At 42.8% G+C, this 25460-nt stretch overlaps 8 protein-coding genes across 15 annotated transcripts; 4 read left to right on the forward strand and 4 right to left on the reverse strand.

The window, feature by feature from the left end:
• The first annotated feature begins 128 nt into the window (after positions 1-128).
• LOC108093697 (palmitoyltransferase ZDHHC20-B) lies at positions 129-4662 on the forward strand. 7 transcript variants are annotated; one of them, XM_017193883.2, is made up of 7 exons: positions 129-636; positions 701-822; positions 908-1014; positions 1133-1379; positions 1527-1689; positions 1746-1875; positions 4046-4662. In XM_017193883.2, exons 1-7 carry the CDS (start codon positions 501-503, stop codon positions 4182-4184), a joined length of 1044 nt encoding a protein of 347 aa, XP_017049372.1. In that variant the 5' UTR covers positions 129-500; the 3' UTR covers positions 4185-4662. The 7 variants fall into 7 exon arrangements, with proteins under 7 accessions (XP_017049372.1, XP_017049373.1, XP_017049374.1 ...); XM_017193884.2 differs by having other exon boundaries at positions 1554-1689; XM_017193885.2 differs by having other exon boundaries at positions 1133-1370; positions 1554-1689.
• Positions 4598-6246, reverse strand: LOC108093696 (putative methyltransferase C9orf114). The gene is made up of 2 exons (XM_017193877.2): positions 5453-6246; positions 4598-5390 (listed from the first exon to the last, which is right to left on the reverse strand). Exons 1-2 carry the CDS (start codon positions 6162-6164, stop codon positions 4654-4656), a joined length of 1449 nt encoding a protein of 482 aa, XP_017049366.1. The 5' UTR covers positions 6165-6246; the 3' UTR covers positions 4598-4653.
• Positions 6247-6462: 216 nt separating this feature from the next.
• LOC108093699 (activating signal cointegrator 1 complex subunit 1) lies at positions 6463-7943 on the forward strand. The gene is made up of 4 exons (XM_017193889.2): positions 6463-6755; positions 6809-6905; positions 6959-7223; positions 7283-7943. The coding sequence occupies exons 1-4, from the start codon at positions 6605-6607 to the stop codon at positions 7823-7825; spliced, it is 1056 nt and encodes a 351-aa protein (XP_017049378.1). The 5' UTR covers positions 6463-6604; the 3' UTR covers positions 7826-7943.
• Positions 7944-7980: 37 nt separating this feature from the next.
• Positions 7981-22704, reverse strand: LOC108093695 (lysophospholipid acyltransferase 1). The gene is made up of 7 exons (XM_017193876.2): positions 22335-22704; positions 11792-12015; positions 11567-11735; positions 11331-11501; positions 10829-11176; positions 10435-10767; positions 7981-10366 (listed from the first exon to the last, which is right to left on the reverse strand). Exons 1-7 carry the CDS (start codon positions 22428-22430, stop codon positions 9536-9538), a joined length of 2172 nt encoding a protein of 723 aa, XP_017049365.1. The 5' UTR covers positions 22431-22704; the 3' UTR covers positions 7981-9535.
• On the reverse strand, positions 13197-21390 carry LOC108093700 (mucin-5AC). Its single transcript, XM_017193890.2, has 2 exons — positions 15379-21390; positions 13197-15323 (listed from the first exon to the last, which is right to left on the reverse strand). Exons 1-2 carry the CDS (start codon positions 15386-15388, stop codon positions 13339-13341), a joined length of 1995 nt encoding a protein of 664 aa, XP_017049379.2. The 5' UTR covers positions 15389-21390; the 3' UTR covers positions 13197-13338.
• Positions 22705-23039: 335 nt separating the features above from the next.
• On the forward strand, positions 23040-23633 carry LOC108094057 (cytochrome c oxidase subunit 7C, mitochondrial). 2 transcript variants are annotated; one of them, XM_017194496.2, is made up of 3 exons: positions 23040-23206; positions 23315-23461; positions 23525-23633. In XM_017194496.2, the coding sequence occupies exons 1-2, from the start codon at positions 23123-23125 to the stop codon at positions 23429-23431; spliced, it is 201 nt and encodes a 66-aa protein (XP_017049985.1). In that variant the 5' UTR covers positions 23040-23122; the 3' UTR covers positions 23432-23461; positions 23525-23633. The 2 variants fall into 2 exon arrangements, with proteins under 2 accessions (XP_017049985.1, XP_017049984.1); XM_017194495.2 differs by having other exon boundaries at positions 23041-23206; positions 23315-23466.
• Positions 23634-23793: 160 nt separating this feature from the next.
• On the forward strand, positions 23794-24293 carry LOC108094056 (cytochrome c oxidase subunit 7C, mitochondrial). The gene is made up of 3 exons (XM_017194494.1): positions 23794-23978; positions 24039-24166; positions 24219-24293. Exons 1-3 carry the CDS (start codon positions 23889-23891, stop codon positions 24235-24237), a joined length of 237 nt encoding a protein of 78 aa, XP_017049983.1. The 5' UTR covers positions 23794-23888; the 3' UTR covers positions 24238-24293.
• Positions 24266-25452, reverse strand: LOC108094055 (protein seele). The gene is made up of 3 exons (XM_017194493.2): positions 25102-25452; positions 24842-25009; positions 24266-24757 (listed from the first exon to the last, which is right to left on the reverse strand). Exons 1-3 carry the CDS (start codon positions 25184-25186, stop codon positions 24441-24443), a joined length of 570 nt encoding a protein of 189 aa, XP_017049982.1. The 5' UTR covers positions 25187-25452; the 3' UTR covers positions 24266-24440.
• Positions 25453-25460: the final 8 nt, after the last annotated feature.

The raw sequence follows: 25460 nt of genomic DNA on the forward strand, positions 1-25460 counted from the left end.
GCCGAAAAATTTGAATTATAACGTTAGCTGTACATCCTAATTTTCGTTTTGCCGGCTATAAAAATATTCAATGGTTCCATAAAAATCATCGGTGCTGCCAAGCTGTGGAAATCACCGATAGTATCCCACAGTCACGGAGTTTGGTGTCAGCACTAGTTTCTCCAATTTGACAAGCCAAATTTTGTTAATTTTAACTGGATGAGCACAAAAACTGGAAAATAATAACAAAAATGGCGCTGCGTTAAGGTGAAAAGCAGCACCTGTCCTCCCGAAAAGGGGAAGCAATCAGCGGATAGCGCCGAAGAGTGTTTGACAACAGCCAGTGAATCATCTGGCAGATAAAGAAATTGGATTGGCCACAGAAGCGCCCATCTGGAGGAGCAGCCCTCACAATAGAAGCCCTATCGAGTACCCCCAATTCGCTCCAGCTCCAGGTGGAGGTGACCCCAACGCCCCGAGACACACGCGCTGTAGCCGAAGTAGTAGCCCACATCAATAGAATGGGCAACGACGACCATCGACGACGAAAGACACCTTGTGGCTTTTGCATGGCGGTCTTCAAGTGGATCCCGGTGCTGTTCATTACGGCGGTGATCGCCTGGTCCTACTACGCCTACGTGGTGGAGCTGTGCATCCGTGAGTTTCTCGTACAGCGCCTTGTTTCAGCTTAATCTTTATCTGCGCTTTCCTGCCACTGCAGGCAACTCGCAGAATCACATTGGCATGATCTTCATGCTGCTGTTTTACCACCTCTTCCTAACCCTCTTCATGTGGTCCTACTGGCGTACCATTATGACCTCCGTGGGCCGCATACCGGATCAGGTGAGTGAATCACACGCCTTATCGGCTCCCGTTATCTAAAGAAACCGGGACAACCCCACTAATACTATTGTTTACCTTTTTTTAGTGGCGGATACCAGACGAGGAAGTGACTCGACTTTTCCGGGCCGACAGCCCCGACACTCAGAAACGCATTCTCAACAACTTTGCGCGCGATTTGCCAGTCACAAATCGGTGAGGATTTTTTTAATTTTTACTTCGAACTCCAAGCATTTATTAAAAAATTGAAGTACAAAAATGTCCGAATTAACAGACAATATTTATGATTAATTTCGGATTTATTGGTTTCCAGCACAATGAACGGCTCTGTGCGGTTCTGTGAGAAGTGTAAGATAATCAAGCCGGACCGGGCGCACCACTGCAGCGTGTGCAGCTGCTGCGTGCTAAAGATGGACCACCACTGCCCCTGGGTGAACAACTGCGTCAACTTCTACAACTACAAGTACTTCGTGCTGTTCCTGGGCTACGCACTCGTCTACTGCCTGTATGTGGCCTTCACCACGCTCCACGACTTTGTTGAGTTCTGGAAGGTAGGTGCCGTAAGTTTCCGATTTTTCTACTCTTATTACCAACCCATATTTTTACGCTTTTATATAACCGCTGCATGCCAAGACCTGTTAGTTAATAAATATATTCTCTCGTTTCGCTGTAATGTTGTCTTAACTACTTGTACTTACTGATCCAAGTACGATAATAATGGTTACTCGGCACAGGGACAGTTGAATGCCAGCGGAATGGGGCGTTTTCACATCTTATTCCTGTTCTTCATTGCCATAATGTTTGCCATTAGTTTGGTGAGTTTGTTTGGCTACCACATCTACCTGGTGCTGGTGAATCGCACGACGTTAGGTGAGTCAGTAATACCTTTAAATTCAGTAATTTATTTTAATTCATTTTCCATTTAGAGTCGTTTAGAGCTCCCATCTTCCGCGTTGGCGGACCAGATAAAAATGGCTATAACTTGGGTCGCTATGCCAATTTCTGCGAGGTGTTCGGCGACGACTGGCAGTACTGGTTCCTGCCCGTCTTTTCCAGGTATGTCTCGATTATGTTCGCACACTATTCTGATCTTTGGCATACTCACATTCCCATTTGTACTAATCCGTGCTGCACTAGAAGCTCTTTCGCCTTTTAGTTGTTGTTTTTGTGCGCTTTTGTTTTATTTGTTTTAACTTACTTTTTTCGACTTTTTGTTTTTTTTTTAACAACTTGGCAAATTAAAGGCACGCTTCACAGCTAATGCTTAGTAGTTGAAAACCTTTTCTAATTCTCGATGTGTGTTCTGTGTGCTAAGTTAAAACTAAACGGCAAATCTGCTGAAAATCACTAATTTTAGATTAATCAAAAGCAATTTTTAACTTTATTATTTGTGTAAGAGAAAAAATTAATTTGTATGTTTAATAGACTGAGAACAAAAAAGCAACGAAAAAATGTTGTCGATCTCCTTTTGTAATTTAGTTGTAAGCATAATCAAAATTGCCACTTCATTTCCCTTACCTTCGTTGTTTCTGTTTGTAAATAAAAAGAAAAGACTTTGGCCAGCGAGCTTTAGAGATAGCAACTTATACCTAACAAAAACCAGCTTAGTGTCGAGTTGTTCGCGGGATTTAAGTGACCAATTTTAAAAGCCGAAGCCCGTTTGAAATTCTGCGAAAACCCGTGTGTCCTTCAAGCTAATACTAAAAAGCCAAAACACTTGCCACACAAGATCAATCGATCGAATTTCTATATTAGTCCATACACATTCGTACAAAATTATATAACAAACTGCAAGCAACAACAAAAGCTACAACTACAAAAAGCTAAACTGTAAAAAAAAAATAACAAAACAAACAACAAAAACCAACTCGAAAACGATAATTTCTTTTTCAAACTCTCTGTTTAACGCAATACCACCACCTAGTCGCGGTGAAGGCTACAGTTACCCGACCTCCAGCGACCAGAGTCGAGTGTCCACCGCCTCGCCAGTCCAGCGGTACGATGCCATGGGGGAGACGGCCACCAGCAGGTTAGATGGCAATCCGACAGATAAGTTGATTGGCGCTAGTCCCCTCGACACCACTAACTATCACCACAACCAATCGCCTCATCAAGTAAGAAGCGTCAGCGCGCAGGCAGTCCAGCAGTTGCCGATGCAGCCACCATCTCCAAGCCGGGACGAGCGGCTGGCAAACGGCCTGTCATCCAGCAACTCCAGCAAGGCAGCAGTCAGGTCTAGTCAGCCGACGGAGGGAGGAGCCAATGGGGCGGCCGTATACATCGACATGGTCGGGGATCATCCGTTGGCAGACTCCGATTTAGCGAAGAATCCCCCTCGCCCGCTGAATGGAGATCTGCCAGTTTGAATTTCCCCATTTGTCATGTTTCTGTAGATCATTGTATTATGTGTTTGTACTATATAGCCGGGTTAACTGCCAGATTTGTCAGCATTGCAGATTGTAGCAAGCCAATACGTTACCTCTATGCAATTTATCAACTGTTCAGTATAAGCTACTTTTATGTTGAAAGGGCTGGGACCACAATATTTGGCTTAGATATAAATCGTCGGGTATTTTTTATTCACAACCACTTAGCTACATTCGACTAAGATAACATTAAGCAGTATGTAATTGTTACTACACAAGCATTTATCGCTGTTTTAATAGATCGAAATTTGTAATCAAAACTGAGAGATCTTGGTGGTTAAGATCTTTATCCTGCTCAGACATTTGTACCTTGTTAAACACATTCATGGAACCAATCATCCTTGTAGATACCAACCTATCTTCAAGACTTAAACGTAATATTAAGTATGAGATTTCAGTACACTTAATCACACACAGAATTCGGGAATTTCTCTTTGATTTTAATTTATGTAGTTAGTTAATGTTTGAAAATTGATTTTTGTATTTTTTTATTCTTTTGTACACCTATTATACCTAAATACATATTCTATTGAGTAAACTTGTCGACAAGTGACGATCTTGAAATGGATGGAAAATATACTTAAAGCATCAACAAAGGTTTGTTTTTAATTTGCCAAAAACAAGAAAAGAAGTTCAAACGCCTTGCTTCCGAATCACTGCACTGCACCGAATCATGAACCAATAATTAAGTAGCGCACTCATAACTAATCATTTTTCCTGTATGATATATATGATATATAAACTGTTCCATATACATGTTATTCCTGTCCTGATCGAATATAATGCACAACATCCTTTAGCTTTGGCGACGGCAAGACATTCCCGATCCGACATATGGAAGAAGACACAGAATCTTTGCTGGGATATCACAGCGACACGCGCATCGAGCTGGAGGAGGACTTTCTGCCAGAACCGCGGTTCCAGGACTCGATTCCATAGCTAATCATGACTAGCGACAATGTGGCAACATATTACATTTAGAGATTCTGTTGTGAGGCCTTTCTTCGACGGTTCAAGACTCTCTTTCCGACATTCATTTTCAATGTGTAAATAACAGATAGTCAGTCCATCCTATAGGGACAACTAGGTTATTATGTTATGTTTAAGCTTCGAAAGAGTGGATGCAAAATTCTAGTGTACATTTATGTAAGTAAAGTAGCTGGGCGGTTAATTGAAGACGGAAATCCAAAATCTAGCTTTGACATTCGCGTTGAAACTTTTTGAATGTATTAATTTAGTGTGTAAGTAGAAAGTTATTAGGGCGTTAGCAAGTTATGCAAACAAGTACGGAATATATAATACAGATAATAGTTTAACGCCTAGTGGGAAAACAATAAAATCAAACTCGAAACTTTAGGCAACACATATGGATCTGTATATTTACAAAAATAAAATCCCAACTATTCCTTCAATCGAATCGACTTAAGTCGTCATTTGCGCTCGACTGTCGTGCTTCAGAAACTGTGGTGGAGGAAACTATTTCAAAGTCGTCTTCTGCAGGGCTTGATTTTTCTAAACTCTCCGAAGGATCGGCGAAAGGATTGGCAGTTTTTCGAGCCACTTTGATTACAGGTTTTGGAGGTGTAGGTTCGTCATCCACTTGAGCTTCTGTCGTGTCCTCAACCACCTTCCTTTTCTTCTGCTTTTTGCTAACCAAAACATCTCGGCGCACTGGTAAGCCAGTATCCTCACTTTTGGGTAGCAGATCACTTAAGTCGGTCTCAACGTCGGGCACTTCCGGTTGAAGTTTTTCCTGCAGTGCCGCCAGGGCAATCAGTAAGGCCTCTTCTGTGCGAATTGTCCGAGAGCCCTGGCGTGGCAAAACGTTTACATAGTGATCGAACAGCAGCTCCGGATCGTCTACAGTCAGCTTCTCGTCGTTGGCCAGTGCGGATTCAAGGCCCTGCAGTCCGCCAAAGACGATGAGCATGTGCTTAAAGCCATACGATCGGTTGGGCACCTCATGCACGTTGGTGCCACGATCCGAGGTTCCCAGCGTCACATCATAGCCGGAATCGTATGGAGATTTTGTGAAAATCTCCGACAGTGAGTGGGCAATGCGCACCTGGTAGCCCCAGTAGACGCCTGTTTCCCGACGCGGCTCATCTGGGCTGACAAGGGTTCCACGTTGCTTTTTGCTGGTCTCTGGGGTTAAAAAAATCAATAAGATTGGAATTTTCTCCAGAAAACAAAGATTTAGGTCGTACCACTGGGAGGTTCCATTTTAACAGTAACCCTGACGCCCGGTTCAATGGCCTGGTCCACCAGAACGTCGTTGAGCAGCCCCACGTTGGCGTAGCTGTGTCCCTCCTTGGCCTTCTTGTCGCAGATAACGCCCTCGCGGTAGCGGAACTTGCTCTGCTGCCGGAGATGATGCGGTGTGTCTAGGGGGTTAAGTAGCCCCGAGTACTTTAGGTCCTTGTGCAACGGGAAGAAGTATTTGCGCAGGTACTGCGGACACTCCAGGTACTGTAGGATGCGGGCCAGCTGGAGGGAACTGCTGCGCACCGTGCCACTTCCACTTCCCTCCGCGTCCGGCTCGTAGCTGCGCTTCGTTTCGCGGGCAGTGGCTATGCCCACGTCGTCGAAGACGATCACCTCGTTTACCCGGAAGATGCAGGCGGCACGGGCTATTTGTCCTGCCACATAGGAACGCAACTCTGCAGATTGGGCATTCTCTAGTATGGAGCCGGGCACGGCTATGCTCAAGGTGGATGGATTAGGCCTGTTCTTTGTCTGGGCTCCATTGGCAGCCTGCTCTGCTCGACTTTCCGCCTCCTTCGCCTGGTTCAACTCCTTAAGCAGCTTGTCTTGCTTCCGCTGGCGCTTCAGCGCCTTCCGCTCCTCGTTCACCTTCTTCCAAGACTTGTGGGGCTCCGTCTGCTTGCCATTGCTGCGGTCTGCGGGAGCGGCGGGCATGGTTGTTATTTAAAAATTATTAAGTTCGCAACAACCGCTGAAAACAAACCACGCACGTGCACAATAACAAACTTTCAATGTGGCCAAAGCATCATCTTTATTTAAATCTGGTATTTTTTCCTTCTTTCAGCTGGTTTAACGCTCATTTTGGTACATGATCTATGAGTGGATTTAATTTGGGGAGCCAAATTAATGCCTAAAATATGAGCAAGCCCAACGTATTTCGCCGGCTTTTTCTTTTCTTAACTACCATGAGAAATAAAAAAATTAAAACAGCCTCGTGTTTCAAACCCAACCGTTCCCCAATCGCCGCTAAATCTCCGACGTTAAGTTGTTGCACATGAACTTGTCAACATTGCCGGCTTTTTTCTTTGGTTGGAAGTTCATTCGTTTTCGGGATATCCCCCTGAATACATGCTCCTTGGTTTTTTTAAGTTATAATGAGTCGCGAAGTGGTATCCCCGCCTGTCCAAAAAATGAGCCACAACCGGCGCTATAGAGTAAACATGGTACACGAAGATTTCGGAGGAGACAAGTGGAACGGCCAAAATAAAATGGCTAAAAGGGAAAACAAGGCCTACGAGGAGCCAGGTAAGTGGCTATCTTTGTCATTTAATCCATCATAAACATATTTCTTCTCCCAGATTTGTATGGTGAAGACGATGACGAGGAAGATCCAGCTGCCTGCAACATCGAGGAGTCGCCAAATGGCGATTTTAAGTTAGCGCTTCATGTGCCCAAGTAGGTAAAGTTATAGAAGAGAATGACAGTCCCTATAAAATAGTTCCTCGCAGATCATTCTACGGAGGCTTAATAGGCCTCAAAGGCTCCACCAAACGGCGCATCGAGGAGGAGACCAGAACAGAGATCTACGTTCCACGTCATAACGAAATTTCAAACGACATATTGATCAGAGCCAAGCAACGCAGCCATGTATGTGGTGCACTGCGGCAAATCCGTCATATAATCACCTCGCTGCGAAAGAGGATGAAGCCCACCCACTTTTTGGCCGTGGCTCTAAACTCTGGGGAAGTAAAAGATCGTTTTGTAGAACTTAAGGTACAAAAGCATTGGAAAAAATGGTAATAATCATTTCTAAATATGCACTCCCTTTCCAGAAAAGCATTTTGGAGGCCCAGCTGCCAGGCATTGATGAGGAGCTATTCATCTCGGAGCGCTCCATCCACCTTACTCTAGGGGTCTATGTTCTTCTAGATGATGATGAGCGCAAAAAGGCACTAGATGAGCTGGAGGCCTGTCGTCCGCTTCTGGCTGACCTCAACACTCCATTTGATATTAAAGTCAAGGGCTTGGAGATCATGAACGACGATCCCAGCTCCACTCGTGTTTTGTACGGTCGCGTCGAATCTTCTGGCTTGCAGAAGTTCGCGGATCAATGCCTAGCCCATTTTCAGACTACCGGACTTTGCGCCACCGACAACAATCAACGTGAATCTATTAAACTTCACATGACTCTGATGAACAACCGCTATCGCAAGGAGGCGATGAAGTCCGGCGACTCCTTCGATGCCCGCGAAATCCTAAAGCGCTTCGGGGACTTTGACTTCGGTACGGCCAAGTGCCAAGCAGTACACTTATGCGTATTGAAATCTCGCGGAGAGGACGAGTTCTACAAGATAACCGGCAGTCTAGAATTTTAGAAAATTTGTTTTCCACGTTATTTTTTTCAGTTTTATACATATATAAGATTTCAGCTGTATGAAAACATTGAACATGGTCATGGATAAACAAATATATTTTCCTATTATGAAAAATTAATTTCCCTTTTTTTCATCAATAAATGAAATCAAACAGCTACACATACACGATTTATTCGTCGAATATCAATGCTTAAATTGGTTTGTATATCTGATGCAACTGGACTGCATATCGAGATTTTCTCGACAATCAATCGAAACAAATGTGCGAGATTTCTCTTACGGTTAGAGTGGTTTTGTTTTCGTTCTGGTTTTACAAGAAATATAAAAATATATCGTTTATATGTGAGGATTTGTTGCGGAAACATTTATTGGAACTAACAAAATAAAAGGGAAAACAAAAATGGTATATAAAGTGCTTGCCTAAGAGCTACGGATTAGGAAGCCACAAGTGGGAGACACGAACATTTACAAAAAGATGTGGACCAGCTAAAATGCCGCGTTGGGAAGTATATATGGAAGCTGGCTGGAATATCCTTTCCAGACACACTCGCGCAGTTGTACAAAAACTGGATTAAATTGAATATCAAAAACAACTTGACGGCTTACTAACTAACTTTAGCTAGACACAAATTGCTTGGCTTTTGTCTTTCTTTTTTTTTTGTTGCTTAGTACTTGTCAATAGTTTCAGTCTAAAGTTAAGATTTGGTTTACTTTTGTTTTTCGCAGAGCTCGCAAATGACAGTCGGCTGAAAATACAACAAGAAATAGATATTCTTCACTGAGGGGTTTGACTAAAAACTGAAGTCATTCAGTCTTGTCTGTGCCTTTTCTGAATCCATTTGTTAATAAGCTGTTGCTTGCGAGCCCCGTGGATTTTACATTTCTTTTGCTAGAAGAGGATATCATTGGTTCTACTTGTCACGTGACGTTGACGATTTGTTTTCGGTTCTTTCGGGCGGGATTTTAACTACAATAGTACTGAAGTTTGAAAATTGGTTTAGTTGCTCGCACATAGACTATATGGTAAATATTTCAACATATGCTGGTTTACCTAAATATATATGGATTCTATCAAATTGCACGATGCAAACAGCGCGTTTCAAATCTTATTTTGGTGTTGTTAAAACAACTCGTAAAAAAGTTTTGCAGTTGGGTTCAGTCGGCTAGATTTGGATGATTAAAGATCTTCTATCGTTTGGCTTGGCTTGATCAACTTTGGGTTATCCCAGTGGATATGTCTAGGGACTAGCTTTAAAACGCACTGTTCGCCTCAGGACATGGTACTTAACAAATAAACATCTACAAACGTACATAGATTTCTTTTCAACAACAATTAGAGTTTTGGTGCACATTTAGTTAATTTGAACATAGGTTTGGCTGCTGGTATACCAAATATAAAAGTGTATCTTATTTATTATTTGGCTTATAAGCCGCCTTGGACTTCAGTGTAAACAATCTGTGTTCTAAACGACTATCAACTAAAAGTACTCCATTCAAAGTGAAACCAAAGAGTGTCTGCCGTTTGTGTGTGAGCGTGTAGTGTGCGTATATCGTGTGCGTGTCGGATAAACCTGTCAGTTCAATTTATCTATTAATCAGCCAATCCGAGGTGCAGCACCCATTTTGTCCCCTGGCCGCCTCCATTCCCTGCCGTGTCATCTTCTTTGTCGTTGCTTGGTTCGGTCTTCCCACACCTGCTGATCGATGCCACTATTTTGCATGACCGTTGCTAAGCACGGCCGGCACTGCCTGCTGCACCACCGCGTTGATCACCTCGATTTCCTTCTTCAGGAAGGCGGCGCCGTTTTCCTCGAGCGGATGATGGAGGTCGGCGGGAGCATTGCCAGAATCTGTGCCATTGTCATGGACAGAGGATATGTTGCGTTTGCGGAGACCGCCGGTCGTGGAAGATTCCAAGGCAGCGCCGTTGCTGCCGGGCAGCTTTAGTTTGGGAAACTCGATGTCCCGCATCAGATCCTTTTTGAATTCCACAATGCCGCTGACGGTCTCGGTTACAGTCTTATCAATAAAATCCTCAATGTTTTTGGTCTCCGCGTCGATCTTCTCCTTCAGCTTGCTGGACAGTTGGTCCATCTCGCACTGGTCATGGGGCACACTAACTGCGTCGCGTGCGCACCTGATCATCGGCTTCTTCTCCAGATGTGGCTGCTTCTGCTGCTGTGGGCGTGGTCGAAGGTTTACATTGTTCGGTTGCTCGATTGGCTGTTGTTCGGTTGTGTTGTGTAGAACAGCAGTTGACTGCTGGTGTGTGGGCGTGTTGACTTTACGTTGAGCGTGCTTGTCGTCCTCCCTATCCTCGTTGAGATCATTGTCAGCGGTCAGGGCGGCAGCAGACTCCCCGTTTGCGGTCGTCTTCAAGGCGGCATCCTTGACATTGCCTCTGCCCGCCAACTGGCCGTTTTCACCGCCACTCGTGCGAACCCGGCGTTCGCCGCGAATAAACATGGGTAAAATAAATATGGTCACTAGTGAAATGATGTGAAGGCACAAATAAAATCTCAGGTACAATTTGATGCTGCCCTGTAAGACAAGAAAATTAAATGTGTTAAGTGTATTCGAAGATTCGATGATTCGATTAGCAGACTCACCATAAATTCAAGCAGAACGAATGGGAATGTGGCGTAGCCCAGTACGACGCGTGTGATCAGGCAGGTGAGGATGTCGTAGAACATTCGTGTGACCTGCGTGCTCTGGAAGCGGTGGCGGAAGAGGCGCCGGCCGGTGCGAGCGGCCGTCACAACGACGGCACCGGTGGCGAAGGTCAGGTAGTAGCCCGGATAGAAGCCGTGCCAGACGGCGCTGAGGGCGAAGGTGAGGAGAGTTCCGTACTGCTTCGGCACCCGCTCGTAGACAAGCGTTCGCAGCCAACGGTTAGTTCCGCAATTCCAGTTGTTAATGGCATCGCGCATGTTCGTCGAAAACTGTTAAGAAAGGAGACAGAATTAAAAAACGCCTTTAATTTCAATGGACGGAGATACCCACCTCAAACGACAGCACATTGATGTTGGATATCAGGTCCCACTTGGAATTGCCCTCCTTATCGTAGCCAGTGAAACCGAGGCCTGAGTTGTTGCATATGGCATCCGCTAGGAGCCAGGCGTGATAATACTTAAAGCGTATGCAGGTGGTAGCCATCATGGCGTACCAGTACTTGTAAACCATGCTGGTGTTGTTCAGGAAGTCGTCCTCCTTCATGTCTTTCACAGGATACATTTTCACGAACTTCATGAATATGAACGCGCACACCAGACTGCCAACCACTTTACGAATCACCGCCTTAGTAGGTGAAGGCTCCAGCACTACTTCTCTCTTGCTGGTATCCAGATTTCCCTGAGAATTAGAGTTGATTGTTTTCCTTATAATTCTTAAAAAGCAATTATTTTGTATAAGCAATTATAGCACAATGCGTCATTAGAATCTTTAGTTTTTAAATTGGAAAAAGGGAGATTAGTTCTTAATTAAGTGAGAAGATAATTAAACTTACGTTGCCCGGGGGACTGCTCAAAAGGTTGTAGCCTTCCACGAACTCAATATAGTCTTTGTAAAAGACTAGAGGACCTGCCAAAATGCTTGGGAAGTGCCAAACGTACGAGAAGTACTCCAAGGCCGTGGGCATTTTGCGAATGGCGTGGTACTGCTGGGCCTTGGTGAGTTCCTGCCAGGCGAAGAAAAAAGATATTAGGCCCATGATTGATAATAATATCACTACTGCACTCCCACCTCATCCCGCCGCACGAAGCCATCGTGAATGCTAAAGGCCAGACTGGTCACCTTCTGGGTGATGATCATTAGGGGCCCGGTTATGTCCAGGGCATAGGATCCGTAGTCGTAGAGCTGGCGCATAAGGTGCACGCACAGCAGATAGCTCATGGCCACCAGCAGGACGGCTCTGAAATGAAAAGTAATAAGCTGAAGGCCTCAGAATCAGTGGCAAGTGACGATTACCTTTGGACGATGCGCGGATCCTGGGTGCGGATGACGATGTAACATATTGCCGGCAGTCCGGCAATGTGGATTGCCTGCTGGCCAAAGCAAAAGTAGCCGAAGGCCAGGCCAATCGAAAGGGCGAACGTGTGGCGCAGCTTGCTGGACACCTTCGAAGGATGCAGAACGGACCGGAAGAGCGAGGCCAAAAAGAGAGCCGATATTTGACAAATCAAAAAGTTTACCTGCAATGCGGAGAATAAGGTTTTATTGAAATTGGAATGAAATTAAGAAAGTTTTTTTTTTTTTTTAATGTTCATAACAATACTTGTTCTATAAGTTATTCGAAATCTTTGGACTCATTAAAAACCCGAGCACATGTTTAGCTAGACTTGCAATTGAAATGCGAGAACAGCATCCCCCACTCACCTCATCCCAGATCACCACAACCCCCATCGAGAATTGCGGCCACAAGTGCTCGACAACCAGCGCACTTGATCATGGCGATCGCCGATCACGATCACGCTATGTGATCAATGTTCGTTCTCCTCCACTTTTGCTGACCCCCATTAGCCTTGGCTTCTATTCCAATGCAAATGCTTAGGAAAATTAAAGGGATCTCTGCGCAAAAACTATTGCCATTGAAGACCGACCGAGGGGTTTCGGTGTTATTTTCCGCTAATTTGCTTTTTCGCACGGACCCGTGCCAATGAATAAGAAATGGGGGGACTCAAATTAGAACGGTCGAGTGCCGTTTAATTGATATCAATTGCTTGACGCTTTGAACTTGATTCCTATTCCCTGAAACGCATTTTCAACTGCCCTCGATAAGGTGCGATAAGAATGGGTCTTGTGGGGGACCTCACACCAATTCGGGCGTTGTTTGTGGACAACATCATTACCGAAAGCCAAGCGGATGCGACGACTCTGGGTTCGAGGCGCCCTTATCATACAGACACTTTTACAATTTGCTTGCCGTACTCACAGACACAAAATTGTGCTATTATATAGACACGAGTAATCTCGTACACATTCACAAACAGCATACGACGCTCAAATCAAATACTTAATGTAATCGCATTCATTAATTAACAATTTGATTGCCACGATTATGGAGTCAATGACTTAAAAGAGGTCTAACATTAACACACTTTATATTTTATGCGCAGTTTACTTATTATTCTTTGATTTTGTAGTACTTTAACTGTGAGATAGGTGGCATGTAATTAAATCTATAACTAGTTCAGAATTTGAATTTGAAACGCATTTTCAAGATTACTATTCACAAGTCTAGAAGAAATGGCTCAAATTAAGATAGCGGTAAAATCTACGGCTCCCAATTTTTCTTAAAGTAACCCTTGTTCTAATCTACAACCGCTTAAAATTCGACGGTGGCTCTCGTGTGAATCGGTATTCAGTTGTTCACTAAGATTAAGTGCCGATTTATTCACTATATTTATATATGATTTATATGCTGTTTATTGAGTAGGTGGTTACTGTTGGTTACGGATACAAGTTGCATTGCAATCTCAGGCCTCATCCCAGTTGACTCAAGACGGCTGAGAGTCTCAGTTGCGCTGGGCCGGGCAGTTCAGAACCTCGCTTCGCGGAAGGCATTCCCCTGCCTCCGAATCGTACCACAAACCGTAGTTACACTTGCGCAGCAAGCGGCGACCGGCACGGCACTCGTAGTACCTTCTGCAGTGATTTGGATCCTGGACAATAGTACCCTCGGCGCGTCCAACGCACATGGCACTGGTTCCGATCGGAAGAGCAGGTTTACTAATGGAGCTGCTAGAACCATCAAGGAGATCCTTAATTGGCTTGGCAATCACTTGATCGAGGACACTGTTATCACGCTTCGAGTCACCAGATCCGCAGGCGGGTGTGGTTGTCTCTGGTTCACAAGGTGGCGGGGTTGTAGTGGTGGGATCGCAAGGGGGAGGTGGCGCTGGCGTAGTTTTTGGCTGGCAAGGCCTAGGAGGAGCGGGGGATGAAGATGTACTTGTTGGAGCACAGGGTGCAGTTGTTGTTGTTTTTGGAGCTTCTGTAGTGGTGGTCGTCGTTGTTGTTGGGGCTTCAGTGGTGGTCGTTGTTGTTGGAGCACAGGCTTCAGTTGTTGTTGTCGTTGGAGCTTCTGTAGTGGTGGTCGTCGTTGTTGTTGGGGCTTCAGTGGTGGTCGTTGTTGTTGGGGCTTCAGTGGTGGTCGTTGTTGTTGGAGCCTCAGTGGTGGTCGTTGTTGTTGGAGCACAGGCTTCAGTTTTTGTTGTCGTTGGAGCTTCTGTAGTGGTGGTCGTCGTTGTTGTTGGGGCTTCAGTGGTGGTCGTTGTTGTTGGAGCCTCAGTGGTGGTCGTTGTTGTTGGAGCACAGACTTCAGTTGTTGTTGTCGTTGGAGCTTCTGTAGTGGTGGTCGTCGTTGTTGTTGGGGCTTCAGTGGTTGTTGTCGTTGTAGCCTCAGTAGTGGTCGTTGTTGTTGGAGCACAGACTTCAGTTGTTGTTGTCGTTGGAGCTTCTGTAGTGGTGGTCGTCGTTGTTGTTGGGGCTTCAGTGGTTGTTGTCGTTGTAGCCTCAGTAGTGGTCGTTGTTGTTGGAGCACAGGCTTCAGTTGTTGTTGTCGTTGGAGCTTCTGTGGTGGTGGTCGTCGTTGTTGTTGGAGCCTCAGTGGTGGTCGTTGTTGTTGGAGCACAGGCTTCAGTTGTTGTTGTCGTTGGAGCTTCTGTAGTGGTGGTCGTCGTTGTTGTTGGGGCTTCAGTGGTGGTCGTTGTTGTTGGGGCTTCAGTGGTGGTCGTTGTTGTTGGAGCCTCAGTGGTGGTCGTTGTTGTTGGAGCACAGGCTTCAGTTGTTGTTGTCGTTGGAGCTTCTGTAGTGGTGGTCGTCGTTGTTGTTGGGGCTTCAGTGGTGGTCGTTGTTGTTGGAGCCTCAGTGGTGGTCGTTGTTGTTGGAGCACAGACTTCAGTTGTTGTTGTCGTTGGAGCTTCTGTAGTGGTGGTCGTCGTTGTTGTTGGGGCTTCAGTGGTGGTCGTTGTTGTTGGGGCTTCAGTGGTGGTCGTTGTGGTTGGAGCACAGGCTTCAGTTGTTGTTGTCGTTGGAGCTTCTGTAGTGGTGGTCGTCGTTGTTGTTGGGGCTTCAGTGGTGGTCGTTGTGGTTGGAGCACAGGCTTCAGTTGTTGTTGTCGTTGGAGCTTCTGTAGTGGTGGTCGTCGTTGTTGTTGGGGCTTCAGTGGTGGTCGTTGTTGTTGGGGCTTCAGTGGTGGTCGTTGTTGTTGGAGCACAGGCTTCAGTTGTTGTTGTCGTTGGAGCTTCTGTAGTGGTGGTGGTCGTTGTTGTTGGGGCTTCAGTGGTCGTTGTTACTGGAGCACAAACTGTTGTTGTTGTTGTCGTTGGAGCTTCAGTGGTCGTTGTCGTCGCACATGGTGGAGTTGTCGTTTCACATGGCGGAGTGGTCGTCCGCACGCAAGGAGGCGTAGTTGGCTTTGGCTTTGGCCTGCTGATTCTGCGGGCAGATCCGGCACTGACAGCCACAGATGCCACAAGGGCCAGAAGGAAAAGGCTTGCTGCAAGGGATAACTTTAACGACGAGGCCCGCAACACTTTTAAGAAGTCACTTACACAGATTCATCGAATATTTCAGGCGGCGCAAAAGGATAACTAACTGCTGTTGGCTACTTTACCGCTTTCGCTTCGGTGCTCTGACAACTAACCCACCTGCAGCATCTTTTTATACCCATACCCTTGAGTGGGTGCAATGTTTTTGGCTACCGAGTTACATGTTACATTCTACATTTCTTCAAAAACATTTTGCCAATTTGCAAAGTGCAGAAAATTGTGTTCAACGAAGTTACTTAATGCACTTGTACGATTTGAAACCGTGGTCCCAAAAAGCTTCTATTGATTATTATTATGTTATGCAAGCACCGCATAATATCCGTGAACTTAAATGAGATGATTGTATTGGTTTTACTCCTGGGAATTACTCTCCCTTGAAAAATCGAATTGTGATTCCAGGAATTAAATGAAATACACCACTGCAACGCACTGTATTTTAATTTCTCTTTCAGCGGCTATCTTAACATGTTTTTTTAGCATCTTACAAGTTCCGCTGTTGAGTTTCATAATGGGCAGGCACACTTCGACCGTTTCAACCGTTTGCCGATAACGCGTACCCTTATTATATAGATATACTCGTACATTATCTGCCTTTGTTTATCGGGAAGTAGCTCCCACAAAGGGGCCACGTCCCCCAAGCCACACTCACGCCATAGGACAAAAACAAAGGCGCCCCTGCCATGATTTCTGATAGCTAGTGACAAGTCGGGCAGAGCAGCAAAGTCCGTCAATTTACAAGGCTGTAACCGCCAAGTTAAGATTAAAGACCTTTGGGTATCGAACTGATTACAAGGTGAATCACTATAGCAAGAAGAATAGCCATCGAAGCAGCAGTTTTCCCATTCGGACGCATGTTGTAATCATCATTCGAATACCTCATGCGCAATAAGTGGGCTCGCAATGCCGCTGGTCGAAAACCGGTTCTTTGTTGCCTCAGCCCAAGCGACTTGGCTTAAGCACAGCCAAACGAAAGGAAAATCTTGCTCAAGAATTATGGTTCCCAGCTGGGATGAAACACAAAAAAGGGCAACAAGTCAGTGAACACTTGTTGGTTTGGATATTTATAAAATAATATTTTATTAAATGAGTTGTTTTATTATTAACAATACAATTGTTATTCGATCTTATAACCACTATATTTAAAGGACAGGGCTTCTGCGCGAATGGAAATAATGCGGAAATTATCTTCCTAGCTGGTTGGACAAAGAGAAGGGGACGCTTATTGTACTCGTAATTACAGGCAAATCGTTTCTTTTGGAGACCTTGAACACAATACTGGCATTCCTGCCCTGCGCTCGAGTTGAAATAACTATATTGGCCATATACATTTTCAGGTGCAGAGAATGACGATAAATCGAATTTCGGGGCACGCAGTCTAAAAGCCACATGGCGAATTCCAATTACCAAGATATTCCCATTCAACATCCTGCAATATATACTTGATATACCAAATGAACACGACAAATATTGTCTATCGGACAGGCAAACAGTTTAAAGTCAAATGTGTGGACCCAGCCCTTCATCTTCCGTTCAGGCGCATTGTTTCCGTAATTATGGGTAGGCAGCCATCTGCACGTCAAGATAAGATGTTTCCATGGTTTCGGCCAGCAACAATGCAACATGGTTTGCAACGACAGCAATTTCTGAGTACTCATCTGCCATTGTTCACCGGGATTCCTTAGCTACAAGTTTAGCTTAAGTTTCTTGACTTAGCCCTCTCTTCAACCAAGAGATGTCACTGTTATGCACCAAAGGTTTTCCTATGAAAGCTATTACCCTTTGTAACAAAATACAACAAATTGTTAACGACAAAAGCAGAAACGCAAACAGATCAAAGCATTAAAAAACTTTAGATTTATAACCAAGTTAAAGAGCTTAAGAATTAAGATAATAAAGCTTGTACCAAATAAATAAGGTTGCTATTTTGTGCAAAAACTGTCTGAATAACTAATTGTGTTAGTCCATATGATTGGATTGATTAAATATCTCAATCAATAGTGCAAGCAAATATGATAAATCCACGTGCATTGCGAATGAAAACAAATCATAAATCATTTGATTAACATGCTGTATTCCCCATTGCCAAATATTGTACGTAGGATGGCGCAAGTCGGCAAGGGGTGGCAATAAACGAACCGAAAAAAAGTGGCGTGATCACTATAAATAAAACAATGGAAGAACCCGCAAAAGATATACCCAAGCTTCAGGCGAACGCACGATAAAATCAAAAGTCAAAACACAAGCAGGGCGCAAATAAAAAACAAATTGCGAAATTAGTTAAGAATGCAGAGATATGGTAATCGTTTGAGAAACATGAAAACAAAACAAACGGGAAAAATGAAAGAAATTAATTCAAGATTAATACTTCAGCGTAAATCATTTCTGATTTGTTGTGTATTTGATATACCCAAAGTGAAGGGTATGCAAACAACAGATAGAGGCGCCAAACAGCTGTCAAAAGCAAAAAACATAACGCACACCGCAAAACAGAGAAAAAGCAAAATCAACGAGTTCAAACAACTGCGGCACCCCAAACTCAAGGTCACTGAAATTATAATAACATAAAATGCATTTCGGAGCGTTGGGGAAAGTGGGGTGCGCACTGCGCAGCAATTGCATGACTCGCCCTTCATCTTTCTATATATTATTTCCCTTTTATTGGCTTGGCATGCACTACAATCTCAATTGATATTTGTTGGCTACACAGTCTCGATTTTCCCTTTTTAAATGCCTATGTCATCATTCGAACCGGTTAAATATTTCCACGGCAACGCAAAAGTTGGAACATATTATTATTAAATGTATACGGCAGTAAAACAAGCACAACCGTGATGAGTTGTTTATTGATGTTTATAAATAAAATGATCGAACAACACAGACATCAGCGTTTGGAATGCTGTTATGAAAATCTTGAGAAATAAAAAAAGATTAGGACTTTGTTAACGAATCTAAATAGCTACCAATGAACCGACAGAATTACAATTTATTATATTTGTACTAAAGCTACTATTATTTTGAACGCAACTGTATCAAGAAAGTCGGAGCGTGGGAGGCGAACACAAGATTGAGAGAGTAAAGCAAAACAAAACGGTTGAGAATAAAAAGCAACTGACCGGCCGGGACTTCATCTTTGGCCATTAACGCCTCTCGCGATCCTATTAAGCACTATTTGTCCCCTATTTAAGTACTATGTATATAGACGCCTTAACATGGGACGATTCGACGGTACAATTGGCCAATTCACCGGCATTTGCGCAGTTGCGTGCTGCGGCCTTCGCAGCGAATTAGCGTAATAAAACGAAAAAGTGAATAAAATATCAGGCGCAGCGATTTCCAAAATAGTGTCGCCCACCCATATAATCATACTACGAAGTACGGTCTACTCTCACTTAAAAGAAACTTAAAGATGGTATTTTATTTACATAAACAAACATACATACATATTAAGGAATATATTTTAACATAATTTTAATTAAAAAAATGCAACGCGGTACTTTTACTATGAAATTTTATTAGCTTTGCTCGGTTAACTACACCCACCAGTCACCGTTTTTTGGTTTAAAAAGACCGACTGACTGACTCATGGGGTCTACATCAGCTGAGCCAAAACAACTAAAAAACGGTTTACAAATACACAGGCAGCTGTTGATATTTGTTTGCAAACAAAAGAAGCGCTAAAAATTCAATTATCTTGGACGCAGAGTGGGAATAAGAGATATATATGTATATAGTTGGAGCCAAGTCAGTCAAATTGGATTTCGCACAGCTCTTGATAAAGACAGTTGCGAGATAGCAGAATTAACACGGGTTACTGTTAGTGTGCGCGTTTTTGTTTTCCTTACATCGGATGTTGGCATTAGGTCATCGGAATTGAAAAATGTGTCGATTACGAACGTGTATGTCACTTGATTTGGGCCAGAAAATGCCTCAGTATGAATCACATTTCTATATGCCAGCTGCAGTTATGCAAATCGCATTGCGGCAAACGAGTGGACTACGCTACAGCCATGGACAGATAAATAGCACAAATCAGTCAAAGAGGAGTAATGTCCAATATGTTATCGAAAACGCAGCCTATCGGGATAAAGGATATAGTGATTCCATAGTTTATTAAGTAAACTCTGTAATAACTAAAAAATAGTAAATTATTTGACGATAGAACAAAGTTTATAGCTTTTTTTGTCGAAGAGCCTCCAAATCGCATGGACACATAAATAGCACAACATTTTGAAAAATTTTCTTTTTTTAAACCGGAGGTCCTTTTCGTCTTTATTTGGTGTTGAATCCTTCGTAAAGCTCTACCGCTTCACACCTTTGGCTTATCCTTCCCACCAGCTTTCGACAAGAGTCCTTGCAGATAGATTTACAAACTTCTTGGATTCCTGCACAAAATTCATCCAAATTTTAAAATTTCTCATTACTAATTCAAAATTTTTCTGTGATGCAGACGCTTAATATGGTATTCTGATTCAATCTTTGGTTCGGCCAATCCAAAATATCAATTTTTTCGTCCTACAGCCATTTTTTAACGACTCCAGCAGTGTCCTTTGAGTTGTTAAATTGCATAAAAGTCCCTTATACCGGCATATTTTAAATAACCAATAGCTCAATTTCCTTCTGCAGGATATCCAAGTTCTGTAATCGACCCATTAAGCCATTGGATGAGACTATTGGGTCAAAGCCAGGTCAGGAAAACGCAACCCAAATCCCCATTTTTCCTTCTGCATGTTTGATGGTTTTGGTGGTACATCTGTGGTTCAGGAATTGGACTTTAGGGCGACTAATAATGGTTTTTCCATCAAGTTCTACCCTATTTATACTAATTTCATCGGTTCCAAGTTCATTCCTCCAAAAACTCATTGACTCGTTCCTGTGCGCCATAGCAAAAGTTTAGATTTTTTCGATGTGGGGCTTTGTCAAGTATGGCGTTTTTTTTCCAATGCGTTAAAAAAGTGAAACTTTGTTTATTCTTCTTGAAACCAGTTCTCTGGACACATTGAGGTTATATTCTGTGGTAGAATCATTTCCAATTTGACAAAAATTAAAATAGGATCAAGTTTTGTATCCCGCACTGTGAGTCATTCGGTGTGTTTGATCGTTTCTCAAGAAAATTTTTCCGAATTTGGTTTTTAATCGTATAATAGTTACTCTGCCTTTCTATTTTGTTGACAATAATAACAATTTTTGCAGATAATTTTTAAATTTCTGCAATTTCAGCAACGGTTTTGCCGGATTCACTAAGTTCATTACTAAATGTCCTTTTTTGAGAGTACAATGTATAACGCGGCTAATTTTTTCACGAAAATAGTTCAATTAAGTCTCATCTTTAATAAATATAACAAAAAAAAATTAGTATTAAATTTTTACCCTTTGAAAAATACGTGTAAGACCAATGTGTGCTATTTAAGTGACCACATCAAATGGAAGCTGATTTGTTCAAACCATAATAAAAAAGCAATGACAAAATGTAATAAAATTTTGTTTGGCACAATTTGATAAGCAAAAGTACGGAATATATAAGACCTCAAATAATCCAGAGAAAGCTCGCTTAATAACAAAATAAATTGAAGAAAACATTTGATTTTACATTTGTGCTATTTATCTGTCCATGGCTGTATATTGGGGGTAATGAGATGTAAAGCGGGGAAACGAGAGAGAGGTAATAAGTGTGCCTGTGCGACACTCTCTGCGAGGAGATTAATCACCACCCCTTCCCACACCGCACTATTAAGTGATGCAAAACATTTTAAATTTAGCGAAATCAACGGTGCGTCAGTCACAACGGTAGTTATTTTAAAATTTTACGCTAGACAGCCCGCGGCATGGAAAATTCCACAGACAATTCTTGTCAAGTGATAAGCTCTTCACATTTCAAGTTGTCTAAATTAAATTAGAAAACTACAAAGTAGGGAAAATAAAAACGAAATGCCAAATTCGATTAGCTGCCAAATGTAGCAAATGTAAATATCTAACAACTTTAAGGTACAGTGCACCCCGGCTTTAGAAATCCGGAATATTGTTGAAATTTAGGAACTTAAAACAAAAAAAAAAAATACGGTAAAGTTGTGCTTTAGCGGCTTTTGCTAAAAATGGTCTAGGAATTTTATTTTTTTTTTTTTTTAAAGGATACCTTGGGGCCTAAACATTAATAAAAAAGTGGCGGAAAGCTTGATTTTTAATTATTTATTTGTAAAAATAGCAAAAAAGCAACTGGCCATAGCTTTCCTGGGTATTCACTCAGTACTATAAAATCACTCTGAGTCATTTCGCAACCTTTACATCGTTCAGTACTAATATTGGCAGTGTCTGACATGGTGAAATTGTTTAATTTCTTTTGTTTTTAAATTTTCACTCAATTGCAGCACTCTTCATTCACAATACATTTTTCGCGGTAAAGTTTTTCGCTTGAAAAACATGGCAATGTTCTAAAACGGGTTGTCTCGCGGCAGTGATAATTGCTGTTTTAACACATAAATAATTAAAATTTACGCTTTCCGCCATTTTTTTTATTAATGTTTAGGCCCCAAGGTATCCCTTAAAAAAAAAAAAAACATTCCTAGCCCGTTTTTAGCAAAAGCCGCTAAAGCACAACTTTACCAAAAATACTACAATAATTTGTACACAAAAATGAATTTCTAAAATAAATACACAGTCCGCTCTTAGCTTGTTTACTTTATACGGGAACTGTGTTTGGAAAACCGGTAGTATAATTAATTCACTTAGCAGTTGCCAGGTAAATTAATGCTTCCAAAGAACTTATCTTAGGAATATTTTCCGTCGTCCTTTAGGAACCGCATTGTTCTTAAATCCTGAGATTTATACAGCCATTTTTATCCCGTATGATTGGCACACAAACGCGTATACACACGCACACGTGCACACGCCCGATTCGTAAAGAGAAGGTGGGGGTGGGGATTAAAGAACCCATGGAGTTTTGGAGTACAGATAGTAATACTCACCAAGTCCACCGATAGCCCCACCATATCCGCCAACCAGGTGAAGGTCCGGCTGCCGTTGTAGCAATCATTCTCAATGAATTTCGGCGGTTCTAGCATTTTGGTGTGTTTTCTTTATCCGTTCTTTTCTGTTTCGTTGTTGTTGCTGCTGTCGGTCGTTCCGATCTCAGCGCTTCATTGGGAAAACTTCGCGATTCACGGACACTTTCCCCGGTATTTCTGGCCGCCGCCGAACGAACAAGGTCCCCAAGTGGGTGAAGGGGCGCGGGGCGTTCACTTATAATTTTGTGCAATAATTTAAAAGTTTCTAGCTGCTCGGAACAAATCTCGTGCCCGTGCGTATAAATGGAATATTCGAAACGCAATAGCGATGGGCGCGTGTTCTGCTTGTCAGCGATGGCACCCACAGTCGATAGCACTGTGGGTTATCGGGATATTTGCGCACTAATTCAAATATCACAAGAAATAGACGGACTCCACTGAGACCTTAAATATATATATATTATAAATTTGACAGAAAGCCTACATGCTTGAGGTTTATAATGCGAATTGAAAAACAAATAAGTCAACATTGTACTAAAGGGATCGGTTAGAAAAGCTCAAAAAACGTATGTTTTAAGCGGTGGTGTAAAAATGTATGCGATTATTTTGAAGTTTAATTTGATAAGCAAAATAACAACCCCACTACCAGGGCTGCAGAAAACCTATCGGCCAGCTGTCATCTCTAATCCGCGCACCCACTGCGAACTCAGATTTTCTGGAATTGTTATTCAAATCGACTAATTTACAAAATGTTGGGTCGCAGCAGTGTCATTGTACGCAACTTTTCCCAGTCGATGGTTCGCATGAGCGGACACGGCGGAGTTCCCGGCGAGGTGAGTGCCGGAAAAGAACCTTTTCCGGTGGTTACATAATTTTCATGACCACATAGGACAGGATGGAAAATCAATCGTAATACCGTAAAAACCATATTTTCGTTGCAGAATCTGCCTTTTGGACTGACCAACAAGTACAGAATCACCGCTCTGTTCACCATCGGCACTGTTTTGGGATTCGGATCTCCCTTCCTGATCGTCAGGCACCAGCTGCTCAAGAAGTAAGGTGCTCCCCAGGCGACAGCAACAACAAATGTAAGGTTAGTAAAAAGAGATTATGTTATTATTGCTGATCTTTAAAAAATCGTTATTTTTCAGATGTAGCGATATCTTCTGAAGCTGCCGGGAGGCTATTTCAGTGTGTTACAGCTTAGATTTAAGTGAAAAGTGGAAACGAAATAAAGTTACCCGTTACCGTAGACAAAAACAAGAGACGTTTGCATTAAAAAATCCTTGTAAGATGGTTATCAACCTCAGAGGAGTCTATTCTATAAATGAACTAGTAACCTGACGTCTCGGAACGAACCCCTCAATATCGTTTCATTTAAAACTTGATTAGTAGGCTTTTATTTTAAAGTTTCTACTGTCATTTAGTGGAGGGAGAGCATGAATCACATTTTCATTCGCAATCTGTAGAATAACGACAATTCTGTCTCTAAAAGCTGCAATTTAAAATTAAGTTATGTGGACCGTCTTGCGCAAACCTATAAGCAAGCTTTGCGGACCGATAAAGCGAAATGGACATGGGTACTCGGGCGGTTGTCCCGGTGCGGTAATTAAACCAAGCTAAAATCAAGTTGAAGCAAGTTTAGACTATCCTTTATCATAATAGAATTTGCCGTTTGGCTTGGACAGCCCCATGCGTTTCACAGTGTGTTATTTGATTGCGGGTATCGTGGGATTTGGAGCTCCGTTCTTAGTGATTCGCCACCAAATGCTCCGCAATGTTACCGACGATCCGTAAGTACTACCTTTAGAATCCAAGAAACAGTGTCATTTGTTTGTTTTACAGCAAAGAAGAAGAGGGATAAACCAATTGTGATGTAAAACACTTGTTAATAAAATTTAAAGGACATTGCACATGAAATTTATTGTCGTATCTACTTGTTAACAATTGGCATGGTGGTTTCATTACTTTAACTAAACATAATTTTCGTTCGAAAAATCAGTACGAAGATCAGCACTGGCGGCGATCAAGGAAATTCGTTAATTGACTAGGCTATCACTGGACAAGCTACAACTCCTCCTTGCCATCGAAGTCGTACTCCTCCTGGACGGGCGAATCGTCGCAGTACTTTGCCTGTTCCGAACAGATCTTGATATCCAAATCGTTGCTTAGTTCATCGGCCTGGAAGGCTTTTAGGAATATCTCATCGTTGTCCTCCAGCACCTCATTGCAAAAGTGACCCAGGCTCTTGTTGAGATCGCCATCTTGTACAAAGTCAACCAGCGAGGAGTCTGGATTCATTTGGCCATTGATAATCATCTTCAGGAGTGTGAATTTACCATTGCTTTTGTAGGTCGCCTTTAGGTAGTCGTCCATTTTTTCGCCTGCAAGAAGGTTTAAATTATAACACACATTTGGACTATTTTTGATTCACCAAATCAAATGGACCTAAGGGTAAATGCACTCACAGATATTCTCCATCAATTCGGTAAGATACATCTCGGATTTTATCAGGCGCACTTTCTTGCTGATCGAATTTCCTTGGGCATCCAGGCGGAATCCGCTAACATCTGCCATTTTATGACTATCCTCCTTAGCGATTGCCTCCTCCAGTTCCGTTACGACGGCCTTGCACACTGTAATTTATAGAAAAAATCCAATTATCGGGTTGTCAGGGTCAACAAGTGCACAGCCGCCTGTTGCTGATTTATGTGACATTTTCCCTTACCGTGGCACTTGACCTCGCGGGAAGTGAAGCTGTATCCTTGAGCCAAGGCCAGCAGTCCGAAAAGGATAAGCGCCTTGATCAGCATGTTTCTATTTATTATTAATTATTTTAAAGTGTGGAATTATTGGCAACCACCACGTCAGCACAGCGCGTCCGATTTGAAAGTGCGGCGTTGATAAGTCGTGTGCCGTATTAACGACAACTTAGGAGCGACGTGGTTCTCAACGCTTCTTTGCGATAAGTGTGGAATTCTTCTTAATTTATGCCCAAGTGAAGTGGGGATGGCGGTCTTAGGGCAGTTGTCAGAATGTCTCTAGTAAATATTACTAAGAAACCTAAGAAACCCAATATCTGTCTAT

The sequence above is a fragment of the Drosophila ficusphila genome, unplaced genomic scaffold (genome assembly GCF_018152265.1).
Source record: "Drosophila ficusphila isolate 14025-0441.05 unplaced genomic scaffold, ASM1815226v1 contig_414, whole genome shotgun sequence".
NCBI classification, from domain to species: Eukaryota; Metazoa; Arthropoda; class Insecta; order Diptera; family Drosophilidae; genus Drosophila; species Drosophila ficusphila.

Excerpts from the sequence above, each read along its gene's own strand:
- LOC108093699 (XM_017193889.2), top strand. The coding sequence starts at position 6,605 with ATGAGTCGCGAAGTGGTATCCCCGCCTGTCCAAAAAATGAGCCACAAC. Across the intron at positions 6,756-6,808 it reads CAAGGCCTACGAGGAGCCAG|ATTTGTATGGTGAAGACGAT; the intron begins GTAAGTGGCTAT and ends TTCTTCTCCCAG. Across the intron at positions 7,224-7,282 it reads ATCGTTTTGTAGAACTTAAG|AAAAGCATTTTGGAGGCCCA; the intron begins GTACAAAAGCAT and ends CTCCCTTTCCAG.
- LOC108093697 (XM_017193879.2), top strand. The coding sequence starts at position 501 with ATGGGCAACGACGACCATCGACGACGAAAGACACCTTGTGGCTTTTGC. Across the intron at positions 637-700 it reads CGTGGTGGAGCTGTGCATCC|GCAACTCGCAGAATCACATT; the intron begins GTGAGTTTCTCG and ends CTGCCACTGCAG. Across the intron at positions 1,380-1,526 it reads AGTTCTGGAAGGTAGGTGCC|TACGATAATAATGGTTACTC; the intron begins GTAAGTTTCCGA and ends TACTGATCCAAG.
- LOC108094055 (XM_017194493.2), bottom strand. The coding sequence starts at position 25,186 with ATGCTGATCAAGGCGCTTATCCTTTTCGGACTGCTGGCCTTGGCTCAA. Across the intron at positions 25,010-25,101 it reads CCGCGAGGTCAAGTGCCACG|TGTGCAAGGCCGTCGTAACG; the intron begins GTAAGGGAAAAT and ends TATAAATTACAG. Across the intron at positions 24,758-24,841 it reads CGAATTGATGGAGAATATCT|GCGAAAAAATGGACGACTAC; the intron begins GTGAGTGCATTT and ends ACCTTCTTGCAG.
- LOC108094057 (XM_017194496.2), top strand. The coding sequence starts at position 23,123 with ATGTTGGGTCGCAGCAGTGTCATTGTACGCAACTTTTCCCAGTCGATG. Across the intron at positions 23,207-23,314 it reads ACGGCGGAGTTCCCGGCGAG|AATCTGCCTTTTGGACTGAC; the intron begins GTGAGTGCCGGA and ends TTTTCGTTGCAG.
- LOC108094056 (XM_017194494.1), top strand. The coding sequence starts at position 23,889 with ATGTGGACCGTCTTGCGCAAACCTATAAGCAAGCTTTGCGGACCGATA. Across the intron at positions 23,979-24,038 it reads CGGGCGGTTGTCCCGGTGCG|AATTTGCCGTTTGGCTTGGA; the intron begins GTAATTAAACCA and ends TTATCATAATAG.
- LOC108093696 (XM_017193877.2), bottom strand. The coding sequence starts at position 6,164 with ATGCCCGCCGCTCCCGCAGACCGCAGCAATGGCAAGCAGACGGAGCCC. Across the intron at positions 5,391-5,452 it reads TAAAATGGAACCTCCCAGTG|AGACCAGCAAAAAGCAACGT; the intron begins GTACGACCTAAA and ends TTTTAACCCCAG.
- LOC108093695 (XM_017193876.2), bottom strand. The coding sequence starts at position 22,430 with ATGCTAGAACCGCCGAAATTCATTGAGAATGATTGCTACAACGGCAGC. Across the intron at positions 12,016-22,334 it reads TGGGGCTATCGGTGGACTTG|GTAAACTTTTTGATTTGTCA; the intron begins GTGAGTATTACT and ends TCCGCATTGCAG. Across the intron at positions 10,768-10,828 it reads TCAATGTGCTGTCGTTTGAG|TTTTCGACGAACATGCGCGA; the intron begins GTGGGTATCTCC and ends CTTTCTTAACAG.